Source organism: Anoplolepis gracilipes, chromosome 3, assembly GCF_047496725.1.
Source record: "Anoplolepis gracilipes chromosome 3, ASM4749672v1, whole genome shotgun sequence".
In the NCBI taxonomy this organism is placed as follows: Eukaryota; Metazoa; Arthropoda; class Insecta; order Hymenoptera; family Formicidae; genus Anoplolepis; species Anoplolepis gracilipes.
Genome location: NC_132972.1, coordinates 2,276,366 through 2,300,339, shown reverse-complemented (window position 1 = coordinate 2,300,339; position 23,974 = coordinate 2,276,366). Strand labels below are relative to the sequence as shown.

The 23,974-nt window shown below is 31.7% G+C and overlaps 1 protein-coding gene across 1 annotated transcript in view; it reads right to left on the bottom strand.

Annotated features, from left to right (window-relative positions):
* LOC140664208 (receptor-type guanylate cyclase Gyc76C) overlaps positions 1-23,974 on the bottom strand; it is a 69,839-nt gene that overhangs the window by 32,516 nt on the left and 13,349 nt on the right. The window contains exons 2-3 of the mRNA XM_072889097.1: positions 22,370-22,485; positions 6,045-6,516 (exon numbers count right to left, since the gene is read on the bottom strand). Coding sequence (XP_072745198.1) covers positions 6,045-6,473 — 429 coding nt within the window. The 5' untranslated portion in view covers positions 6,474-6,516; positions 22,370-22,485. The remainder of the gene's footprint in view (positions 1-6,044; positions 6,517-22,369; positions 22,486-23,974) is intronic.

Below are 23,974 nucleotides of genomic sequence, written 5' to 3'. Positions count from 1 at the left end.
CATAAATGATGGAATAACTTTAAATTTGCATAAGGTATATAAACACGTCAATGAAAGGACAACATTCTATTCAATCAAGTCACCACATTATTTAACAAGTTTAGAAACGGAAATGCTTTCGCATTAACGTAATAAAAATTCCATTGACGGTTATAAGAAATAAAAGAAGCGAATTAATGTCATTGATTAAAGAAACAATTGAGCCATAAAGAGAAAACTCTATACTTTTTGATTCTATTGAAAGACAAATTCTACTACTACGCAAAAAATAAAAATAAAAAAAAAAAAAAAAAAAACAAAAATATCCATGTATGTTCACACGTGTAAAAGGTCGCGCGACAAGCAATATATGAAAAGCCTTTCAAAAGCCAAACTGTTTCGCTCCACTTTTGATGAATTTCTTAATTTTAACGTTACAAAGCATTGTAATCATGTGCTTTGATGCAAAAAAAAAAAAAAAAAAAGTGAAATTGATCAGTTTAGCTTCAAAGAGACTCACATGACAGCATCATGAATTTGTGTAGTCGCTTGTTACAACACCGTTAAAGCGGTTTCATGAAACACTACAAAAAAACATTACTCCTTCCCGTTGGATGCCTCGCATTCCTGATTTTGCATGTGCTGCATACGCAAGCGCGTCCAATAATCACATTTGTAGCGCATAATTTGCATATCAACGTTATATTTTTACGTGAATGGACGCTGACGTTGTCAAATGCTATTCTCATGTTTTTCCAAATCGTAACAGCTATGCATTCATATATCGAAGAAAACATATTTTCCTCGATGCGCAATGGAAAAAAAAAAAAAAAAAAAAAAAAGAAAAAACACACGGAAAGCATTACGAACGTATACGAAATTCGTTCGTGCTAACAAACGTTGTCCGAAAAAACAAGGCGATTGTCCTCCCGTATAACTGTAAATCGCTTTTCGGTTCTATTCAGCGAACCGATGGATCCGCCAATTCGGTCTGTTTTTTTTTAACGCGATACGTATCTCATACTTTGTTTCGTACACCGTTATAACCGCGGCTGAGCGAAAAATTCTGCTCTCTGGCGCAGTGAAAGTCCAACGCGTTCCTCCTTAATCCGCCGCTCATTTAAATTACACTTCCTTCATCAAGAGTCAGGTCAACAGTAGCGACGGCGCGCCTTATTATTTATTAATAGAGATCGACTTAATACGCGGGCAATTTACAGCCACGTAGTGGACCGCATTACCCACCCGCGAACGGATATTACGATTGCGATCTGCGCGTTTATATTATAAAAGAGCCAAGTGCGCCGCGCCCATTACGGCGGCTCTCTCGCGGCGATTATCGCGAAATCGCCAATTAACGCTCTATTTACAAATATACCGAACGGAGTAAAACTAGTTTACATCGTGGGAGTGCGTACGGCGAATGCAAATTCTACGATTTTTTTATTTTCTTTTTTTAATTTTTTGCTTTCCGCATACCCGCGGGCGAAACGCTTGGATTAGCGCGCGCGCGCGCGCGCGCAAGGTGGTACTGTAACACCTGTATCCTGCACTTGCGATCGCCGTGACCGAACCGAGTATTAAGGGTGATTCACACACGTGTGATCTGCCGATATGATCTTTGCATATTTATTAGACTCAGATATCGTGATTTTGTTAAGATTGAAGACTTGACATTGCGATATAAAAGTCTACCCTCTATAGAAAACAGTACATCGGCCTCTCACCGTCGTATCAACGTAAACGTGAAAAACTATTTTCCATACATGATGATTGTGATAAATTGACAGTCACCATCTTCCCTATCTCAATTCAATTTGCTGTCAATTTTAATTCGATTAAAATTGTATTTTATTTTTATTTTTAATATTAAATATTTTCAGAATCAAATTTGTAATAAATGACAATAAAAGATTGTTGGGAATGTTATACAAAAAAATAAACAAGAGATATTTCAAATATGTGGAAAAAAATTCAAAAACCCTTGTTGTGCATTCCACAATTGTGTTAATTAAATGTAATATAAGAAATTAAATTATGAATGCAAACAAAATTTAATTAAGCTTTTATACAACATTTTATACAACAACAGTAAATGAAAGAAAATATTTTCATCGATATTCGAATGACTCTAATGTTACGTATAATATATGTGCATAGACCTTAAAAGATACGTCCAACAGTACAGTAAGAGATTGTATAAGGTGATTTGTGTAAGACAGATAAATGAAATAAGTTATTAACATGTTTGCTGTTTCGATAGAAAGAAACATGTAATTAAAATTACTGTCGTAATGCGTTACGTGTACAGAATTTTTCAATTAAAATAGATAGTTTAAATCACTATTATCGTATCTATTGTATCGAGAGAAATCTAGCCATTTCCAATGTATATATAATTAATAATATAAAAAATGATGAGTTTAATTTTTTATTAATAATAAACAAATATTAATTTTCATCTAATATTCATGTAATATTCATTAACGTGATATCGGCAGCGTGCAGTCGACGCTTACCGCAACAAATTATTATTATTAATATTAGAACAATGTAATAAATTAGCTTTAATTATCATCGGTTTCGTAGCGTAACAATTTGCATCATTAACGGGTCGATAACCGATAATGACGAATCGTTAAAATAAACCCTATGACGTGAAGAAATATGAGGATAAGGTTACTGTGATCTTGTTGAGACGCTCGTATCGCATCGTACATACACATACATCGATAACGATGTTGGAGGACGCGCATTTGTGAATCAAGCTTTATTCCAGCCGCGAACACAGAGGCCGACATTGCGATCGCGATGCTTACTCTTGCGTGGCATATCGGAGGATATAAATAAACGGCCGCAAAGCTCGTTTCCTGCACCTTTCGACTCGCTGAATGCGCGGGCATGCATCGCAGTGAGGAGAGTCATTATGCGTTTATCGTTGCAACTGCGTGCGGTGCATCGAACTGCTGAAAGAGAAATTTCATCGCGGAAACATAACGTGTCAGCAGTTAGGCTTCATTTCTTTTTTTTTTTTTTATTTTTTTCTCAAAAGAAAACGGACATGTCGCCCGCGCGTATACATTTTTATATCGATTATTTTCGAAATACGCTCGTTCCACTCTTACGATCCGTACTTTCGCTCTCGCTGCTGGATGCTTTGTTTCTAAATTACGGTTATTTTCAGAAGTCTAGTTGCTGGCAATTACAATTGTTTTGTTTGAGAAATTGTAATCCTCTCAAAAAGATACAAACCACTATTCACATTTTTAGAAAACACGCTGAAACAATTTTTATACATATACATAGTATCTTTATGTGTATCATTATGTGCTGTATGGTAATTTCGGAAATAAAGGAAGCAGAAAGTAAAATAAATACTTGCTCCATTCGACGAGATAAGGAATCGAAAGAGATACTTGACGAGGGAATTGCTTCTCCTCCCATGCGTTCGGAGGAGGGAAGCCAGATCGATACTGCCCGACGTTTTCGATCTTACGCGCTCTCCTCTGTTACAATCGACGTAGCAATTAATCTCCAAAGATAAAGCCGCCTTATATTTTCGCGTACACCCGGATATCGCGTGTCGTGATAAGATCGACGTTCGTTTCGATGATTCGCACGGGTTCTCTGCTCCCCCTCTGCCTCCGCTGCTTCTTCTTCTTCTTCTTCTTCTTCTTCTTCTTTTTATTTCTATCGAGTCCGCTGGATCCCTCAGATGCGGTCGCAGGTTGCAAGAGTACAGGCAAGGTTTGGGAAGAAAAAAGCCGCCGGGAGGAGAGGATAAGGAGGGAAGGGATAGGGTGGCCGGGAAGGAAAAGGAGGAGGGAAAGAGGTGGAGGATACGCGTTCCCGAACTCGCGAGCGAATTCTTCTCACGGTTCGCGCGAGAGAGCGCCGTTTCGTCGGCACGCGTGGGCGGACCGGCGAATAACGCCGGTCTTGTATTTTTAAACCCTCGCAGGGGCATCTCTTTCTTTCTTTCTCTCTCTCTCTCTCTCTCTCTCTCTCTCTCTCTCGGTGCGCCTCTCTCCCTCTCGGCCTCTCCCTCGGAGAGGAATCGCCGCGCCGGGTCACTTCTGCCCTCGCGGCGAGCGGGAGCCACGTACCTTTCTCTTTTTACTTCCTCTTTAACCGGCGTGCAACACACCCGGGCGAAAACGGTCTCACGGTCCCCTATGGATACGCGGGAGACCAGGAGGGGAGGGGGGGGGGGCAGGGAGGGAGAGATAGGGGATCCACCGAATGAATTATCGAGGCTTTTGGAACGGGACGGTCGACCCGAGAGCGAACGGCAAGGAATACGGCAGGATCGAGAGAGGGGAAAAAAAAAAAATATTGGATATTGTGGCCGTTGTGTTGTCGTTGGTTGGGTAATCGAAGAAGATTCGGAACGGATCCGAGAGTCGGATCATCGGCTGGACCGATCCCCTCTTCGGGGCGCGGGAATTAAACATCTCATCCGTATAGGGAGAGAGGAGAAATGTGTGTGTGTATATATATATATATATGCAGAGGCTTCTTAGCGGCGATTAACTTTTCGATGCGAACCGAAATAAGCTTGTCCACATTTGTTTGCATTTGCTTATCGCATGCACGACTGTAAGGAGACTGATTTATCCGATATTTTTATGTTATTGTACGCTTATCGCAAGCCACTTTGTAGTATACGTAAGCGTTATAAAAATTCAGTTATCGTCTTTAAACAACATTAGTCTCGCAATTTACGCGGATATTTTCGCACGTTTATTATGTTATTATACCGAGAAGATTTAAAGAAATACTATTTAAATTCAAAAACATCCCTTCCTCTATCTTCTGAGTAATTATCTAAGAAATATTTAATCGCGTAAAAAAGTGAAATAAAAAAAGATATCTCTCGTAATTATACATATGGTAATTAGTTAATGTAAGTTAATCAATACAAAACAGAGTCACTCTCACGACCTAATTTTCCTTCAACTTTATGGCGTTTTATTGAGATATAATGAGATCTCGTCTAATTTTTGATTTCCTTTAAGATACTCGTCTAGAATCTGTAATTTTACATCTCATCAATCGCGTGTCGGCCTTTCTCGGTCGGTGATTAATGACAGATAAAGCAGAAGATGCTATTATTATACTGCGAGTGACGTAATTCACTTTGAAATACGTTTAATAGCAAGAGTTACATTCTGCATCGAGACGAGAGATAAGTAGAGTTTCTGTACACGTTATAATTTTGCAGTTGACGTGTAATGAGGGCAGGAAGCGAGATGTCAAAAAAAAAAGGGAATGAGATTGCATCGAAGGAAAATGAAATTTCGAGGGAGTGACTGTATTTCTCTCTCTCTCTCTCTCTCTCTCTCTCTCTCTATCTTCGTAGACTCGTCTTATTGTTAGAACATTGCGATTATATGTATATGTAAATTTTGACAAGCACCGCCCAATTCTGACTGCGGGTGCAGACTTGCCTTCAAGACTACCGACCGCAGCAACCGTCAATGCACCGTGCAAACTAATAGCATCAACGAGCTGCCATTAGCAGCTGTTACGACGAACAGAGAATAACGTTGTAATCTTCTGTGAAATTCAACGGCAGCGGGTTCAAAGATCCTTTACAGCATCGGCATGATTGGTCGTGTTCATGCAACACGCGCATCGCAATGAGCGAGTAAACGACTTCGTGCAATAACGCAGACGGTAGTTCTCTTATTCCGAGAAACGCGGCTACCGATTATAGCACGCGAAGATGTATCAATAGAACGCTCTTAAATGCTTCTAAAACTGTACGAAGTACGATCAATTTCAACATTGTTACGCATAATTGGCACAACAATGTTGTCATTCATTTCGATAACAATAACACCCGACTCACGTGTATATCACGCATTACCTGAAGAATGAAATATATACGAGCCAGAATAGAGTGAAGAGAAGACGTAAAGAGAATAATGGATTCCTTTTTTTTCCACACAATATACAATATATGCTGTATACATCTTGTTTGCCCTATTTTACTTAAAATAGCTCTTCGGGCAATTCAAAGTGCAAAAAAAAAAAAAAAGAAAAAAATTATCATTTCTTACCTCGTCGAGAGCCATGGTCAGAGCGCCGGAGATGGCGAGACCCTGACGATCCTTGAGACCGCCCTTGATGGCGGTGAGGTAGCCGATGGTCAAGTTGCGCGGTTGGTCAAGGGCCGCCGAGTTATTGCCCCCCGACCACAGATTCTTATGAGAGGTGGACGCCTGCTGGCACTGGACCGGCTGAGCCGCCGGTGATTTCGCCGGCGGCTCCTGAGCCTGCCCCAGAACCAGGGGGCTGCTGGCCAGTAGCAGCAGTATCAGGAGGGCGCGCGGACTGTTGACGCGCGGCCGCGGCAGAAGATGCGATGGACGACGATGATGCTCCTGCCGCTGCTTGCGGTCGCGCTCCCGATGGAGCTGCTGCTGGCGCGGATGCTGGCGACGGGGAGACCTGCGGCGGCTCGGCTGTACTGGCGGGCCGGGGCGCATGGCCGCCGCCGCCACCGGTCAGCAGCGCCTCCCACCCGCTTACCTGCAAGAGCAAAAGATTCGTCCTCGTTAAGAATATGCACTGAAAAAAAGTGTCTAGTATTTACAACTATAATTGCATAATAAATTAATTATTGTAATTTTCATTTTTATTATTACTACAATGTTAACCCTCAAACTGAACACGTGAGTCTTTCGTGTCCGTGTCATTTTTAATCCGTTGTTTTAAAAAAATATTAATAAAATCTCGAGGTTGGAAACTTACCCAAAAAAAAGTTTGTGTCAAAAGGGACTTATAACTGAAAGGACAATTTAAACAGTTCATTCAGTGCAAAATGCTGGCGAATCTAAATCTAAAGCGAACACAAATGACCTACGTATTCGCTTTATGTATATTAAATACGAAAGGGTGAATAAATACATTTTTTTTAAATATTGTTTTTCTGTTGTTAATCGTTTTTTTATAAAAATAAGTTATAAATTTACAATAATAATCTCCCTAAAAAAGAAACAAATGGCTTTAATTTTTATTGTGTTTATTTATTTTCATGCTAAAAGTATCTTTTGTTAATGATAACGAGCAACAAACAGGAGTTGCGTGTATTAATCAATTTTTATGCTGTAGATTGTAATGTAAATTACATTTTGTTTTCACTTTTCTTTCAAATAAATTACCTGAAGATTAAAAAAAAATTTTTCCTCGGAAAAAATACATTTTTTTATACCTGAAAATTACCCATTTTCAATCATTCAAATAATTATATTTTTTTAAAGCCGTGGACATATAGTATATAGTATTTTTTTCGTAAACTTTGAACTTTGAACTAAAAATTCCTGGAAGCCTTTTCTTCAAAATTATTTTTTCAAATTTTTATTAATTTTTATATAAAACATCTATGTTTCCAAATCTTGATCTAACAAATAACAAAAATATTATATATATAGTATTTAAAAATATTTTTTCTTCAACTCTACTACATAAACTTTTAGTTTAAACCTGAAAGAAGATGTGTAATCTTTTTTAGAATTTTTGAAGTAATTTTAGAGTACAAGAATTAACTCGGACTCCAGTTACCCACGCGTTCAGGATTACGGTGCCAAAAAAACGTGTTCAGTTTGAGAGTTAATAAAAATATCCATATTAGTTCTGCCAAGAAGAAAGCAGGATTCCTGCTTTCATTTATGGTCGTTATCATCATATTTATAATAGTTTTTATCATATATAAATTACAATTATGATACGTATAATTATACATATGGTTGCATAAACATAAAAAAACTATAGTAACAATAATACAGGTAACTATAATTCGCATTGTTAATATAACTACAAAAATATTGTTGCTTCGAAAAATGACTATAAATTATAGTTAAATTATAATAAATGCAACCATTTATTTCTCTCCGTGTGTAAGTGTGAGAGAAAATGTAAAACAATATGAAAGAAATAAGATTAGTGTTAAATATGTAGTAGAAATTAATCAATCAAGGAATTAATAATGATTAGATTTCAATTAAATAATTGACATGTGATTTATGAGAAATTAATGAAATAAACTAATAAAGTTGGTTGTTGATTATTTGTCTATTTATATCATTCGTTGAAACCATTTATATAGGCGATAACATTCAAGTAATTAAAATATCTTACGTGCAGATATTTAGAATAAAAATTATCGGTAAGAAAATAATTAATTTAAATTTTTAACAGAACCAGTTGTAAAAATTTGCTGTAATCCATCATATGCTATAGTGTTCGGAAATATTTGTATTTTAAATCTGTTGATTGTAACTCGCGTCGATCTTATATTAAACATACGTATCATATATAAGGATACGTAGCGTTACAATTTCCGTGGTTACAATCGCAATCGCGAAACCGGTTGTGGTTGTGCTGCAGTTGTGACAATAATATATATCTTCCTGCTTTAATGCATTTATCGCGAGGTCACATTTATTCGCGTGAATCATCGTACATGCCATCTGTTGTGGTCAGCTAATAATAGATACTTTTAAAATAACACATTAACCGCGCGAAGTACATACTGAACTTTAAATTTACATATGTATATTTTTTACAGACATTTTTACGTTTAGTTTGTATCGTCTTCATTCACAACGAAAGGCAATCCGCCGTAAAGAAAATTTATATCGCATAAGCCGGATGTCGCGAAGAGTCCCAAAGGAATTTTATATTAGTGACATCATTGTTGCAGTACAAGTGAGAATAAACGTATTGCGATCACGTGTGTAAAACGACTGCGACTTCCCTTCCACTGCCTCGTAAATCAATCGAATTTATTTCTTTTTGGTCAATGGAAACAGTGAAGTAGTATACTTGACGAGAATCTTTATACACTTGATAATTAAATGATAATTATAATTTCAATTCATTATTATATTTCTTGTAGTATTTCTTTTTTTAACCCTCAAACTGAACACGTTTTTTTTGGCACGGTAATCCTGAACGCGTGGGTAACTGGAGTCCGAGTTAATTTTTGTACTCTAAAATTACTTTAAAAATTCTAAAAAAAATTACACATCTTCTTTCAAGTTTAAACTAAAAGTTTATATAGTAGAGTTGAAGAAAAAATATTTTTAAATATTATATTTTTGTTATTTGTTAGATCAAGATTTGGAAACATAGATGTTTTATATAAAAATTAATAAAAATTTGAAAAAATAATTTTGAACAAAAAGACTTCTAGGAATTTTTAGTTCAAAGTTCAAAGTTTACGAAAAAAATACTATATGTCCACGGCTTTAAAAAAATATAATTATTAGAATGATCGAAAATAGGTAATTTTCAGGTATAAAAAAATGTGTTTTTTCTGAGGAAAAACTTTTTTTTAATTTTCAGGTAATTTATTTGAAAGAAAAGTGAAAACAAAATGTAATTTACATTACAGTCTACAGTATAAAAATTGATTAATACATACAACCCCTGTTTGTTGCTCGTTATTATTAACAAAAGCTATTTTTAACATGAAAATAAATAGACAATAGAAATTAAAGTAATTTGTTTCTTTTTTAGGGAGATTATCATTGTAAATTTATAACTTATTTTTGTAAAAATATTAATAGCAAAAAACAATATTTAAAAAAAAATTTACTTATTCACCCTTTGTTATTTAATATACATAAAGCGAATATGTGGGTCATTTGTGTCCGGCTTCAGATTTAGATTCGCCAGCACTTTGCACTGAATGAACTGTCTAAATTGTCCTTTCAGTTATAAGTCCCTTTTGATATAAACTTTTTTTTGGATAAGTTTCCAATCTCGAGAGTTTATTAATATTTTTTTTAAAACAATGGATTAAAAATGGCACGGACACGAAAGACCCACGTATTCAATTTGAGGGTTAATTTAAAACAAGTACATATTTTTCTACAATTTACGTAAAATATTGTAGTAAAATATTGTAAGACTATATCATGTGTTGAAGAAAAGATATACATGTAAATTTTACACGAGTTATTAACACTGGCAAACAATTTTACAGTGACCTAATTTTAGTGTCAATAATTTCGAGAGGAAAAGTACAAAAAGCATATCTATAACTTTCAACATTTACACCGTAATAATGACTGATAAGAAAATCATTGTACGAGTACACGTGTGTTCAATGATACGTGAGAATTGTCAGGAAATTGTCCGGACGCAAGGCTCGACGTTGCCAAACACGATTACGCGTCAAATCGTCGTGAAATATTGGTGCGAAAGTTGGAACACGTGGCCGTAAAAGAGAGACAAAGAGAGAGAGAAAGAGAGACACCTGTTGTGATTACGTAACTCCTTAAGTGAGTCGAATTAGCCTGCAATGGGTTTAGCAACAATAAAGTCGTCCGTCTGTCATGACGTATGGTGTCATTCACCAAGGGAGGAAGCGCACGCCTTTCTACTCGCCCAGTCGTCGACTTCTTCCGACTCGTAGAGGCTTTAATTATTACGGTCGAGAGAGTCACGAAACCCGGATTTATTTGACGCCTTGTCGCAAGTTAACAAAAGGGACATTAAAGGGACGTGCTGGTACCACGTCACGTCACTCCATACTTAACTCCTCGACGTGATCCCTTGTTACGTCACCGCTCATACGTTATACCTGCGTACGATAGGTCGCACGTGTGTCGCGCTTGCATGTCGTCCGAATGACGTATGAGTGGGCGCCCACCTCTTACACGACTACATTTCGCCTGGTGCATTCTCGCGCTGCCACTCCATTTTACGGAAAAAAAAGGCGAGCGAAAATAACTTGGCTTTGTATTTAAAAACTGCGCTCTGTTTTGCATCTTTACAATTTCTTGTTTTATCTTGCTTTTCTTTTCAAAAAAGCGACACGTGTATTATGAGAAAAATTCGCGGAGACAAAAATTTAATTGTTTTTATAAGAAAGAAACAGATGTTTGTAAAGTCAGTAACTCGATACATGTATATTGTAACAAATAGCAAACATTGTATATGAAAGACAACATTGTTTAACTGTTTGTAATTCACTGGTAAATAGAGATTCTCAGACTGCAAGTACATAGTTGCAAAATCTTTGTGTTTTTGCTAATATGAATAACATGTTGATCGATACTGACGGTTATCATTGTTGCAATTTTGTGATGTATGTAATAATTCAGTCGGTAAATACAATACATTATATTGTTTCTTGATGCAATTTATATTCGTTATTATAAATTTTAAAAAATTTATATTCTATGTATATAATATATTAATACATATAAAAAAATAATACATTCTTTATTATTATATATTTATTAACCTGTAAAGTTGTAATAATTATCAAAATGTTATTTTAGTCCTTATTCAAACGGTATTAAAACTATTATGATTACTATTAAAATTATTATGTAAGATATAAAAAAAAATACATGATGGTACATGACAAAAAATTCGCGCAGATAAAAGTGTTGAAGTTTAATATATTATTAATATAATTAGAATGCTTTGAGAATGTATATACATATATATGCGTATCTGATTTACTGTGCAAGAATATTATGTGATAAGGAAATCTCTTGTTGCAAACGTCAAATGATCATATAAATAATTCAAAATTATTTTAACATTCTTCTAAAATTCAAATTTTATCTTTTTTCAATTTTTCAAATTCAAATTTTCTTTGCGCGAACTTTGTATAAAATGTAATAAATACTGCATGTGATAAAAACTACAACAAATATTATAAGATATTTGTCATGCAAACAAGCTATAACAATCCTTTTTAGTTACAAAATTTATGTAGCAAAGATAATAATTTTGATCCAAGAAAAAAGAAGAAAAAGAAAAAAAAAATAAAATTATAAAAGATTTAGGTAACGCGATTCATGCCTGCGATTAAGAGAACACAATGTCTAAAAGGTGTCACACCTATGTTTGTGAATGAAGAGATCGTATATCTTGAAACGATTTCGTCCAAAAACCACATATAGGCTACATATATTTGTTTTATCATAATAATGTCAATAATTAATGTGCCCCGGATGTTACGTTCTAAAAGTAACATAATGGAATTATGTAATCTTTACAAAACATAAGATAAAAATCACTTTTCTTGCTTGTCATTTGAAAATAATATTGAAACTCTTAGATATTTGTTAATAAAATTTTTTCGTGTCAAAAGTTCTCTTATTTTCTCATATTTTTTTTTTAAAACTAACCAATATATATATAAATAATATTTTTACACACAATTATTTTGAAACTTGTCGTACTAGTTACACCATAAAAAAATTTTCTCGTAAAAATTGCGATATAGTAATTTTATCTATTATATCTATTATATATATTTGAAATATCTATCCATTTTTAAAAATCAAATGCCGTTATATGATATAATTAAGTCCTAATTTATTGTTTTAATTCTGAATTTATCGCTTCTACTAATTAACAGAAAATTGATATTAAAGATAAAAATACTGACTTATGTTAGCATTAAATTAGCAATCCCACTTTGAAAAACTTAGCAAGCCGTAAAAAAAATCACAAAATTGGTTGCTGAAAAATGCTACAAATGGATTTCAAAAATATTAAATTTTGATACATGTTATAAAAGACGAAATACACTATAATTATACAACAATAAAGTAATCAAGAGTAAGAAGTTAACAATATCAGCTTGATTAAAAATGTTTCCTCGAATTAATTCCTATTGCATTTTGAGATCCGAATTTATTATAAAATAAGTTTCAAAAATAATCAAAAACACTCTGGCTATATCACTACAAGGGCAAATTATGTTATTAATACGATTAATTGCTTCTTCTATTTTATTACACTGTTTTCCAAATTATTTATCAATACCAATGTTATATGATTCCTTTATCGTCCGAGTCTCTTCCTTCTATTTTATTTTGCTTTTATTTATCTTTTGTTGTTCCTTCATTCACATGACACTCGTAAAAATACAGCTAACTAAGAATACAATAATCATGACACTTTACATAACATTTGACGCGTACATTATTTTATATTGCAAAAAGAAAAATTATGAGTATATGACGGTAAGATTCTCTCGGAATTTCTCACTGGAATTCGCGAAATCTAATCAAAAATTAATCATTCACACTGCTTAACAATCTTTAATCTTTCGTGAGAAATAATCGTTTAATATCTCTTAGTATTTATCACAATCTTGCTTTGTAGAAGTAATGTGACGATTCACGGAACGTCTCGCGCCGCTATTTTTCATACGAGTCTCATCGTGCAAATGACAACAAGCCCATTGAATGTAAACAATAGTGCGCTATACGCAAAATTCTTAATAAGCGTTATGTAAAAAACACGCGCTGAATAAAAGATAATCATTATTCTTTATGAGCAATTAAAGATTGTCAGGTAATGAGAGTCTTTCCTTCTCGCAATTATCACATCTTAATTAATAATATACACTTTTGTATACTATGCATATACTCGTGCAGTATCGCGTAATATTAGGAATAAAAATTGCCGATACTTTCGAATTTCTTAGTTATTAATAAAATATCACATATAAAAAACGAATTAAGCGTCATTGTGTTTAATTAATAAATTAATAAATATAATTATTATTAACTATGTTTTCTAATAATTACCAATCGCATATTATAAATTGGATGTATATTGATCGATAATTTGTAGAAACACGTGTCTTATGTGTATTTATATTTTATATAATTTATTTTATTGATCAATCGCGCAAATTCCTAGTTGCAATAAAAAACAAATTTTGCATCAGATATTATATAATGCCGCGTAATCACCATAGTCTGATGATTAATGTACGCGCGATAGTAATTAACTGTGTTTTCGCGAATGAGTGTAAATGCTATGAAATAGCAACAAAAGATAAAAAAAGAGATAGTAAACGACGACATAACAACTAGGGTAAACAATTTACAACTGTCAATCTATTATACTTGGTAAGCTATTATATTGTTAACTTTTTACTTTTTTTGTTATGTAATTATATAGTTTCCGTTTCAGTATAATATCTAAAAAATCTGTAAAAATTAAATATTAAAAATAAAATATTAAAATATAATAATAATATTAATATAATAATAAATATTATAATACTAAAATATTAAATTAAAAATATTAAATTATTAATACTTAATTTTATATATAATAGGAGCAATAAATTTGGGACAATTAGTGTTAAATTAACTGTCTAATTGCCATCTGAATTTTATTTTTTACAATAAAAATGTCAGATTAACAAAGGTTGTGACATATGATTTTTAATGTTGACATATCAGAGCAAGAAAAGTTTAATGATGGACAAAACAAGTCATCGCGATAAAGTACTTTTCTATTAATAACGGCATAAGTTAAACAAGTCTGCGCAAAAGACATAACTAATTACTTACACGAGGCAAATATAAGTTGATAAAGAAGCTAAAAATAAGACTATTTGAGACATACACCGTATTGGTGTTCAATGCCATTACCTTCGTTCGCCCGTTTGAGCTAAATTATTTCTAAATGATTAGATAAGACATTTATTGTGTAAGTTAAATGAGTCATAAAACTTGCAAGCACATTCGCGGACGCCAAAAATGTCGTGCAGTCGTTTATTGACTGTACTCATTGTAGAATAAAACTACTACTTCATGATACTTATAACAAGTATAATTATTTCATATAAGTGCCAAGAAGAAAGCTATACATATGTAATCTCTAATAATTTTTAATAAATTAAATATTCAATACAAAAAATAATGGTATTGTATTAAGGGGGGAACCCCGCAGTTACGGGTCGGAAAAAAAACTTTTTTTGGGAATTTTTTCTGTCGAAACTATTGTGTCACTTATTCTAAAATTTCTACACGGTATCAAACAACATTAAAACTATATTTCAGAATTTTTTCGTGGAAGAATGTCTTGTAGTATCTAAGTAACGAGCAATCTGCGAAAGGCACTTATAAAAAAAAGTTTGTTTGCGATGACCACTCCGAATAGGGTTATCTGAAATGAACACACCAAAGAAATTTAGTTAGTATATTAGTTTATCTAGTCCTTAATCGAAGTTTTTTTAAATATTCAAAAAACTCTCCATTTTATAGACATTGATAGAACGATATTTTTTGGGCCAAAAAAATAATCGTTCGAATTTTGACTTTGAACCTCTGCCATTTTGTGAAAAATATGAATTTACAAAAAAGCTTCAATTAAGCACTAAATAAACTAATATATTAACTAAATTTCTTTAGTTTGTTCATATCAGATAACCCTACTCGGAGCTGGAGTAGTCACCGCAAACGAACTTTTTTGTAGAAGTGCCTCTCGGAGATTGCTCATTACTTGGACACTATAGAACGTTCTTCTACGAAAAAATTCTGAAATATAATTTTAATGTTGTTTGATACCGTGTAGAAATTTTAGAATAAGTGACACAATAGTTTCGACAGAAAAAATTCCTCCCCCCCAAAGAAAAAGCTTTTTTTTCGACCCGCAACTCCCCTTAAGATATTTGTAGTTATTTATAATAACAATATTTTGTAATCAAAGCTATCAAAGATATATGTTTATAACAATACAATTTTGTCAATTTTAAAGATATATCGAATCTGTCATGTTTTTTAGAATTAAAAAAAATACACAGAAATGTTTGACTCGTTATATCTCGGATTCAAATCCAAGCAATAACAAAATCAAGCCTTTAAAAAGTGATACACGTATTATAATATGTACAATAATATCTCTCCAATCAACTAGTAAGCTTCCTATCTTTGACTGAAAAAGATCTGAACAAAAGTCAAAACTAGTATTTTATTTGTTGCGAGGCTTCGCCTTTTATGGAACAAGAAGTATTTTACGAAAAATATATTACTATACTATATTTCACAAGAAATATGCTATCATTATTATAATGAAATATTATCTTCCTGTATTGAAAACTCAATTTTTTAAAAGTAGAATGTCAAATTCACGTAGATATAAAGTTAGATTGTAAAGTATAATGCCAATTAAAGAACACGAAATAAAATTTACATAACACACCTGCATCGAAAAGATTCTAAACAAGTTCAGAGAACTTTAAAAAAAATTATCTAAAAAGATATCTGTATATTGTCTGAAGTACATTTGAATATTATTCGTACAAAAGATTCATGTTATTAATTGTGTTTTTATACAATATTCACATTTACATCGAATACACAGTTATTTAATCTTTTCGATCTAACTCATTTTTCAAGATTTCGAAAAAGAATTAAAATTCAAAAATCTTTTTTCATCATTTTTTTATTCCTATTGATAATATTTTAACTGATTATATTAATAGGAATAAAAAAACGATGAAAAAAGATTTTTGAATTTTAATTCTTTTTCGAAATCTTGAAATATTATCAATATTTTAGCTGTCAAAATCACATGTATGACATTTAATAATAATGTGGAAATTAATTTCTCTAATATAGAACGATTCATTATAAAATTTATTCTTCTGATCAATAATCCTATATCTCCTATATTATCCACCATTTCATTATCTTGTCGGTGAAGCATTTTTGTCTTCTTTCGTAATATTAGCTTCCACTAGAATGAAATCAACACGAGAAAATCAAATCATGGAGAAGCTACGGTAACGTGTCCGGCATGCGTTTACGCAATCAGGGTCAATACTCGCATCGTTTAGTTAAATAGTGATAAATCTACTCTTTCTCGCTGGAATTTTCTTCTACTAGACCGTGAATGTGTCCAAATGTGTTCGATTAAAAACGCTGTCAATCTTGATTTTATATACATAACAATTGATACGAAGCATTCGATTACATCTCTTGAATTTAGGGATGCGATTTGCGACAGAGATAGAAAAATAAAAAACAAGAAAAGGACATTTTATATAAATTACAATAATAATATACCTATTTAATGAAAGAAAATTTTTTTTTCTATTCGTGTTATATCTTCGTTGTTTGCTTTTGGCGCAAACGTACGGTTTAACGGGTGTCGACAAAGTGTGCGATCTCAAAGTACATTCGGACTTGTAACGGTATGTTTTGTACACGTGATATGCATAAACATACGTGCTAATGTGGCGGTATGGATTGCGTTACAAGACAGTAATTGTAGAACGATATGCGAATATGTAGTATAAGAGATGCGCGCACGTGGACCTTGTTATTATCGCGACTACTCTTCGCATCAGTGTGTTTTGTACCGATATCTCACGTTACTGCTGCAAACATACACACGGGTGTGGCAATAATTGGTCACCACGCGACACCTAGGTATACTTATCACTTATCTTACTAACATCCGTCAGTTACATACAATGATTCGCACGCCTTAGACTTTGGAATCAATGAAATGTATCTAAGATTAATCGAAACAAATCCGTATTACGTTTCTATTGTCCACTTGTCATATCATATTGTATAAAAACGATTGAGCGGATTTTCATAAAATTTGAAGAATAGTTTTTAATTTTAAGATTTGATATTTTTGATGAAATATACTTAAAAAAATATACATATACATGTATTAGCAAAGGTTATAAAAATTATATTATAAATTTACATTTTTATCATCGTGCATGTAATTTTTCTTTCATATAAAATAACATGTTTTAATGATGTTTAAAAATTGAAGAGCTTGCACATTTAAATATTTTAAAATTGATTAATGTAATTATAAATATTTAAAAATGTATTTTTTAATCATATTATTCAATTAAAAATATTTAAATGTGCCAACTCTTCAATTTTTAAACATCATTAAAGCATGTTATTTTATATGAAAAAAAATTGCGATATATATATATATATATATATATATATATATATATATATATATTTTATAATTTCCACATAAGTATTAAAAGTAGAGAATTGAAGTTATTTATTAATTTGTTTGTGTGTGTTGTAATCTATTTTGGTATAGGTCTGATGATTATATCTCTAATTTATGAATTAAAACTTAAAAAGGTAATTTAAAGATTATTATGATAATTAAGTTATCTCTGATAATTAATCTATGATTTGATCTTTAAGAATTTGTGAATGTGTGTTAATTGATCTGTTCCATTCCGTTATTTCTTCATTAATAAATTTTTTCTCTTTTTTTAATATTAATAATATTTATATTTAATATTTATATCAATCTGTCTACTTGTCATATAATGCGTTTTGATTTTTTTTTTTTTCTTAAACTCGATGCTAATTTCTAGTTGTCATGATAGTCTGACAGTTGCCTTTCCGCACATTTTGAATCGAAATGATTCAATGATCATAAAATTACACATATTGCGTGCGTATTAGCAAATGAATACACGATGAAAATTACATTTAGCCTAAAGGAATATGCTTATCCGACACCGCATGTAAATTGCGCGAGATACTTATGACTTTGCTTCAACAGTTATTCACAGGTCACTTTAATTAGAGAGCTTTAGAGCAATATTAATATTAATATTTTGCTTGCACATGTACGCGCCTACGGCATTAATTAATGACTTTGCGTTTCTTATTAATTTATCGTGCCGCTTAACATCTGCTCTATGCATATAGTCAATTCTTCAACACATCTTAATCTAAATTGTAATTTTAGCTACGTCAATTGCTCGATGTGTAACGTAGCGTGTGATGTATTCAAAATATTTAACTCACTTTAATATTTTTTATATCAATCAAGTTAAAAAAAAAAACTTTTACATGTAATATAAATAAAATATCTTAAAAATAATTTTAATCGAGATGCGACACGTTTTGCTGTTTGAAATGTATTACGACTTTTTAAAACATTATTTGTCTGACATTAAAAAAAATTCTAATACTTTTTACAAGGATTCAATATATCTAAACTGGTACACTGAAAAAAAAAATTATTTAATCTAAAAAAATATTTAGTTCAATACGTTCAAATAAGTATTTATTTAAATTAAGCAAAAACATATTTGAATCAATGAAATATAGTGCTGAATAGTAAAATAGACAATATATTTTACTAATTCAAATATATTTTTGCTTAATTTAAATAAATACTTGTTTGAACGTATTAAACTAAATATTTTTTTAGATTAAGTAAATTTTTTTTTAGTGTATATGTTTTATTATCCTTTTTAAAAAAAATATCAAATATAAGACACGCACACAAATATTTGTTATTTCTTTTATATGCTCTCATTGGTTTTTTAATAAGCGTTTAATGATAGAAACAGTGTCAATGTACTTAACGACTTATTAAAAGAAGCGATTAAAGGCGGAGAACATGGAGCGTCATAAAAAAATGCAGTCAACGAACGCCGTTTGCAAGTACAATGTGGGATTAATCAATTATCGTACGAATATGCAATAAGCTCTCTTTTACATGAGGTGCCGACATATACGAGTATAGAAATACATTGTCTCGTCTTCATTTGAACGCTATTTATTATAATGTCAGTCATTAAATACATTGCGTTTCGTGTGAATAAAAAAATTTAAATGCGTTTTATTTCACGTATACACAATGCTGAGCGCATAAAAAGATTTAGGCAAAAAAAATTGCATTGTGAAAAAAATACAGCAACGTTAAAATACTAAAATTTTAATGACGTCGAGACATCATTAATTCTCCGTATTTCGGCAATTAATCAACAAAGTTCGCGGTTGTTTTCATCAACATAGACATGTGCTAACGATTTGGCAAATCAAATTCTATCTAAAATTTACGTTCTCAGGGAAATAGTTGGCGAATTTCCAATGGAAGCAACAGCCCGCGATCGCTCATGTTTTCTTAATCACATTTATAACATAATTGAGAGTGTACATGCAATCTACTTGTGCGGTCCTTTGCATATTCACACGAATTTTAACCGCGCGCACATGTTCGAATGTCGGCTCTCTTTCGAGAATTTGGCAGAATTCCCATGACTCTTCTAACACAACAACCAGGAATTATTTACTACGTAGCGTAATAATGATGTTTACTCGATCATTCTGGCGATCTGTTATTACAAATAGACGATAAACGAAGTAAAATAAAGCGTTGAGGAATATTAATGATTATTAAGTTATATACTTCTCATCAAAACACGTATAAATTCAAATTGCATTGTGTAATCAAAGAAAGCGGTAGAATGCAATTATGTGTGAAGACTCTTATTCTGTTATTTATAAATACATTATAACAATAAAAATGTATATTTATCATGAATAAAATTATTTTTACCAATTATATTTTAAATATGAAAAGTTTTCCTCGTACTAATTTATATATCGTCGAATGGTTAATCATTCGGCTTCAAAATACACATTACGTATTTAGCATCAATTATGCAATAATAATTTCTCATTAAGAAAAAAAAAAGTTTTTTTAACGGATAATAAATAATCGCTCGAAAGATTCGCTAATTTGGGTTTACTTATTCTGTTAATTTGGGGGATTAATATAAAGTTTTTGACTTTTAAACCTTTTTTTCATAACTACTTTTTCTAGATGTATGCAAATAAAAAATGTCAGACATATGCAAATAATGTGCAATCAAATGACGTATAAAAATTTAACTTTGTCAAATGTTAGGAACTAAGATTTGATTTAAGTATTACGTGTGTGTTTTATGGCTATGTAGAATCTGCGTAATTTGGTTTTCAAGCCCTTCAACATAGCTGCATGAAACATATGTATGTATATACAATTATCATATGAAAACATGAGAGTGTATATGCGCAGTTGAACTGTACATATTTGAATATTACACGTGTTCTTTCTAGTACGTGTTCAAAGCGCGTTTTGTTATGTATGACAAAAGTAGCGATACTCTTTTCTCGCTTTCTATGATATTTTGGTTTATTATCATGGTCAATTCGAAAATAACGAAAATACATACATTATTTATACCAAGCGTGAGGCAACACTTTTATATAATGCGTAAAAAAAAAAAAATGTATTCAAAAGTTAAAAGTATAAATAATATTTTTCTGCGACTTCAGAGTAAAATTTCATCTATTTCAAATATTTCTGTACATAAAATCGTCTAAACTTAATTTCAATAGAGAAATACTGAACGAAATAATATTTTTAATCAAAATAAAGTTTCTATAAGTTCAAATCCAATATTTATTTCATAAAAATAATGCTTAAAAATCGTTACGCAATATTATATATATTTATAAACAAAAAAATTATTATAATTATTTTACAATGCGTGTAATAAAATAATACAATTCTGAATAAATAAAAGATTAATTAAAATAAAAGAAACACATTTGTGCAATTTATCACATCTACGATATACAAACTAGATTTGGAAAAAGTATCTCATATGAGAATGTTGCCGCTCGAATTTATTGAACGTGTAATTTTAAATTAAATATTTATTTATCAGACACACAGTATTTTTGACTCGATACATAATGCGAAACGTAGTTTATAATGTATATATACCTTGCACACAATTCTTTCTATGAAATATAGTAGTTATTATATCGTACGCAAAGAGGAGATACATCACCATATATGATGTATTCACTTCGTCGAAAAGACGCGCAGAAATCGAGCGCGGGAGCCGAGCGAGCAGGCGTGTTTGTGGTTCCGTGGCGGACGTGGACGGAGATAACATATGAAAATAGTACGCCGGCATATACGCGATAACACGTATTTATAATATCTGCTGTGAGACGTCGTTCCTCGCGCGCCGATATTAAATAGCGCGTTCACATTAACTGCAGCGTCGCCGGGCGGTGGCGCCCATTGTCGACGCCTCTAAGAAAAATATACGACAGAGTCTGGATCTGAACTGAATTTATCCTGTTATTATATACGATTGGCTTTGCTCTATATCAAACATTTTACAACGCAATTGTTAAATACAATTATTTATTCACGCACACACATATATCAATGATATATTTTCATGTCGTTTAATTTCTATTATCAATTTATAAAGCATTGTTTTATATTGATTCTATTTAGTTAAAACAGACTTATATTGATTAGAAATTGCGTATTGATAGAGTTCTGATTCGAGTGTCTCACGCTTTCGCGGCTACGTGTCATGAATGTGCATAATTATTGTATTTTTATTTCAGCGGTTGTTAATAGGCATGATTTGCACAAGTCTTGCATTAATGTTCTACGTATACGTATGAATATGATCTGCATATCATGCGCGTTTCTATTCGTCTATACAAACGAAAAGTATATAATGCAAATGAATGTTACACAAAAACATTTCGCACTTGAAAAATATTTTATCTTGTTATTAATATCTCATCTTTCTACTATTGCCTTTAATCACGAGAAATGGCATTTGTCATTTTCATAATAAAATAATTTAGAATCTTGAATATTAATATGTAATTATCGTAAAATTATATTTATCAAAATAAAAATCTTTAAATTACAATTTAAAAATCAATAATAAAGAAAATGTAATTCTGTGGGTGCATTTGTGTAATTTTTAGTAATAAGATGTAAAACTTACCTAAACAACATCGCAGCGCGATTCAAGAAGAAGATGGTCGAAGTTTTGATGCTATGTTGCAAGCATAGTGCTGCCAATCTGTACTCTTCACTGTTTCAGCCTGGACGTCAAGCCACCTGGAAGATGTAATAATGTATCAAGCTTGATCGAAGAATAATTATAGAAACATTGTATGTGATAACGGTCGATTAAAGCATATATTGCAAAAGTGATTAAGGATTCAGTAAAAACATGCGAATAAAAAATGATGATAGAAATATCCACGTTTTTTTTACTACGTCATTGACGCACAGTATGTAATAAGAAGACAAACTTGCGTATTTGTTATTTTTGCATCTATATTTATAAATTGCGTATTTATTTATTATAAGAAAATACACAAAGAATATATAATAATCTTTTCTGATTTTTTTATTAAAAGAAATACATATATTAAAAAGAATATATTATTAAACATTTATTTTAGATATATATTTATAATAGAAATATTATTCTGCTAGAAAGATATACATTTTTGTATTAGTTATGTACGCTTTAATATTATTTTATATTATTTTAACGAGAGGAAAATAATTAAAATATTAATTTTTTAGACTTTAATGTACTAAAATTAATCATATTGTCAATAGCAAATAGTATGGATATAACTTTAAGGAATGTTAAAGAAAATTAAACTTATTGCGAGCACGTTGATGCAGCTACGAGAATCAATCGATCCTTCAAAAAAAATGTGCGGTTGATGCCGCAGATCGTTACATCTATGAGTGCCGGTGATCGTTGCGATCCGTTATGATCGATAACCAAGGCACGAAGGGATTTTGCGGTCATGGTGCGCCCGAGACAGCACCGTAGAAATAACGGATGCGTAATCTCGTGGACTCGATTTAAACGACCGGATTAAACACACCTGTTTGGCGCGTGTCATGTCTATCAACGCCACGATATACCGTCTCGCCACTGTAAATGTAATCACGTGCGTAATTGAGGCGACACTCATGGATTCCTAATCGTCGGACCATATGAGTCGGATTAAGTCGGTACACAGGCAATTTTAAAATTTACATTATATACGTATCTTGCATATCAAAATATTTTTCAATAGAGGTTGTACGGTAGTAATCCGACGTGCATTGGTATTAATATTTTTAAATAGGATATATCTTTTTTCAATAGGAATGTTAACATAAATATTTTGCTTCTGAATTATAATTAATTAAAAAAAAATATTTTGTGTCAGATTGTATTTCAAATCCATAAACAAAAACAGATTATTATTCTTCAACTAATTAATCTTATTAATTAGATTTAGAAAACATGAAACGAATACTGATATTTCAATATCTGCAAAGTATAATATATAATTTTATTAATATAATATATAAATATAATATATAATTTTGCTCGAAAAAATTATTTCAGTTTTGAACACAAAATATTATCAAATGCGCTTATTACTGCATGTCTTATATAATATAATTTAAATAATATATTCGCATTAACAAATAAGGTCATGAACTATAAAAAAAAAAAACTTTTGACGTGACAATAAGTATCCGTTCAGGTAGTTTACGATATCTACATTGAAAAAAAAAATAATGTTCAAGC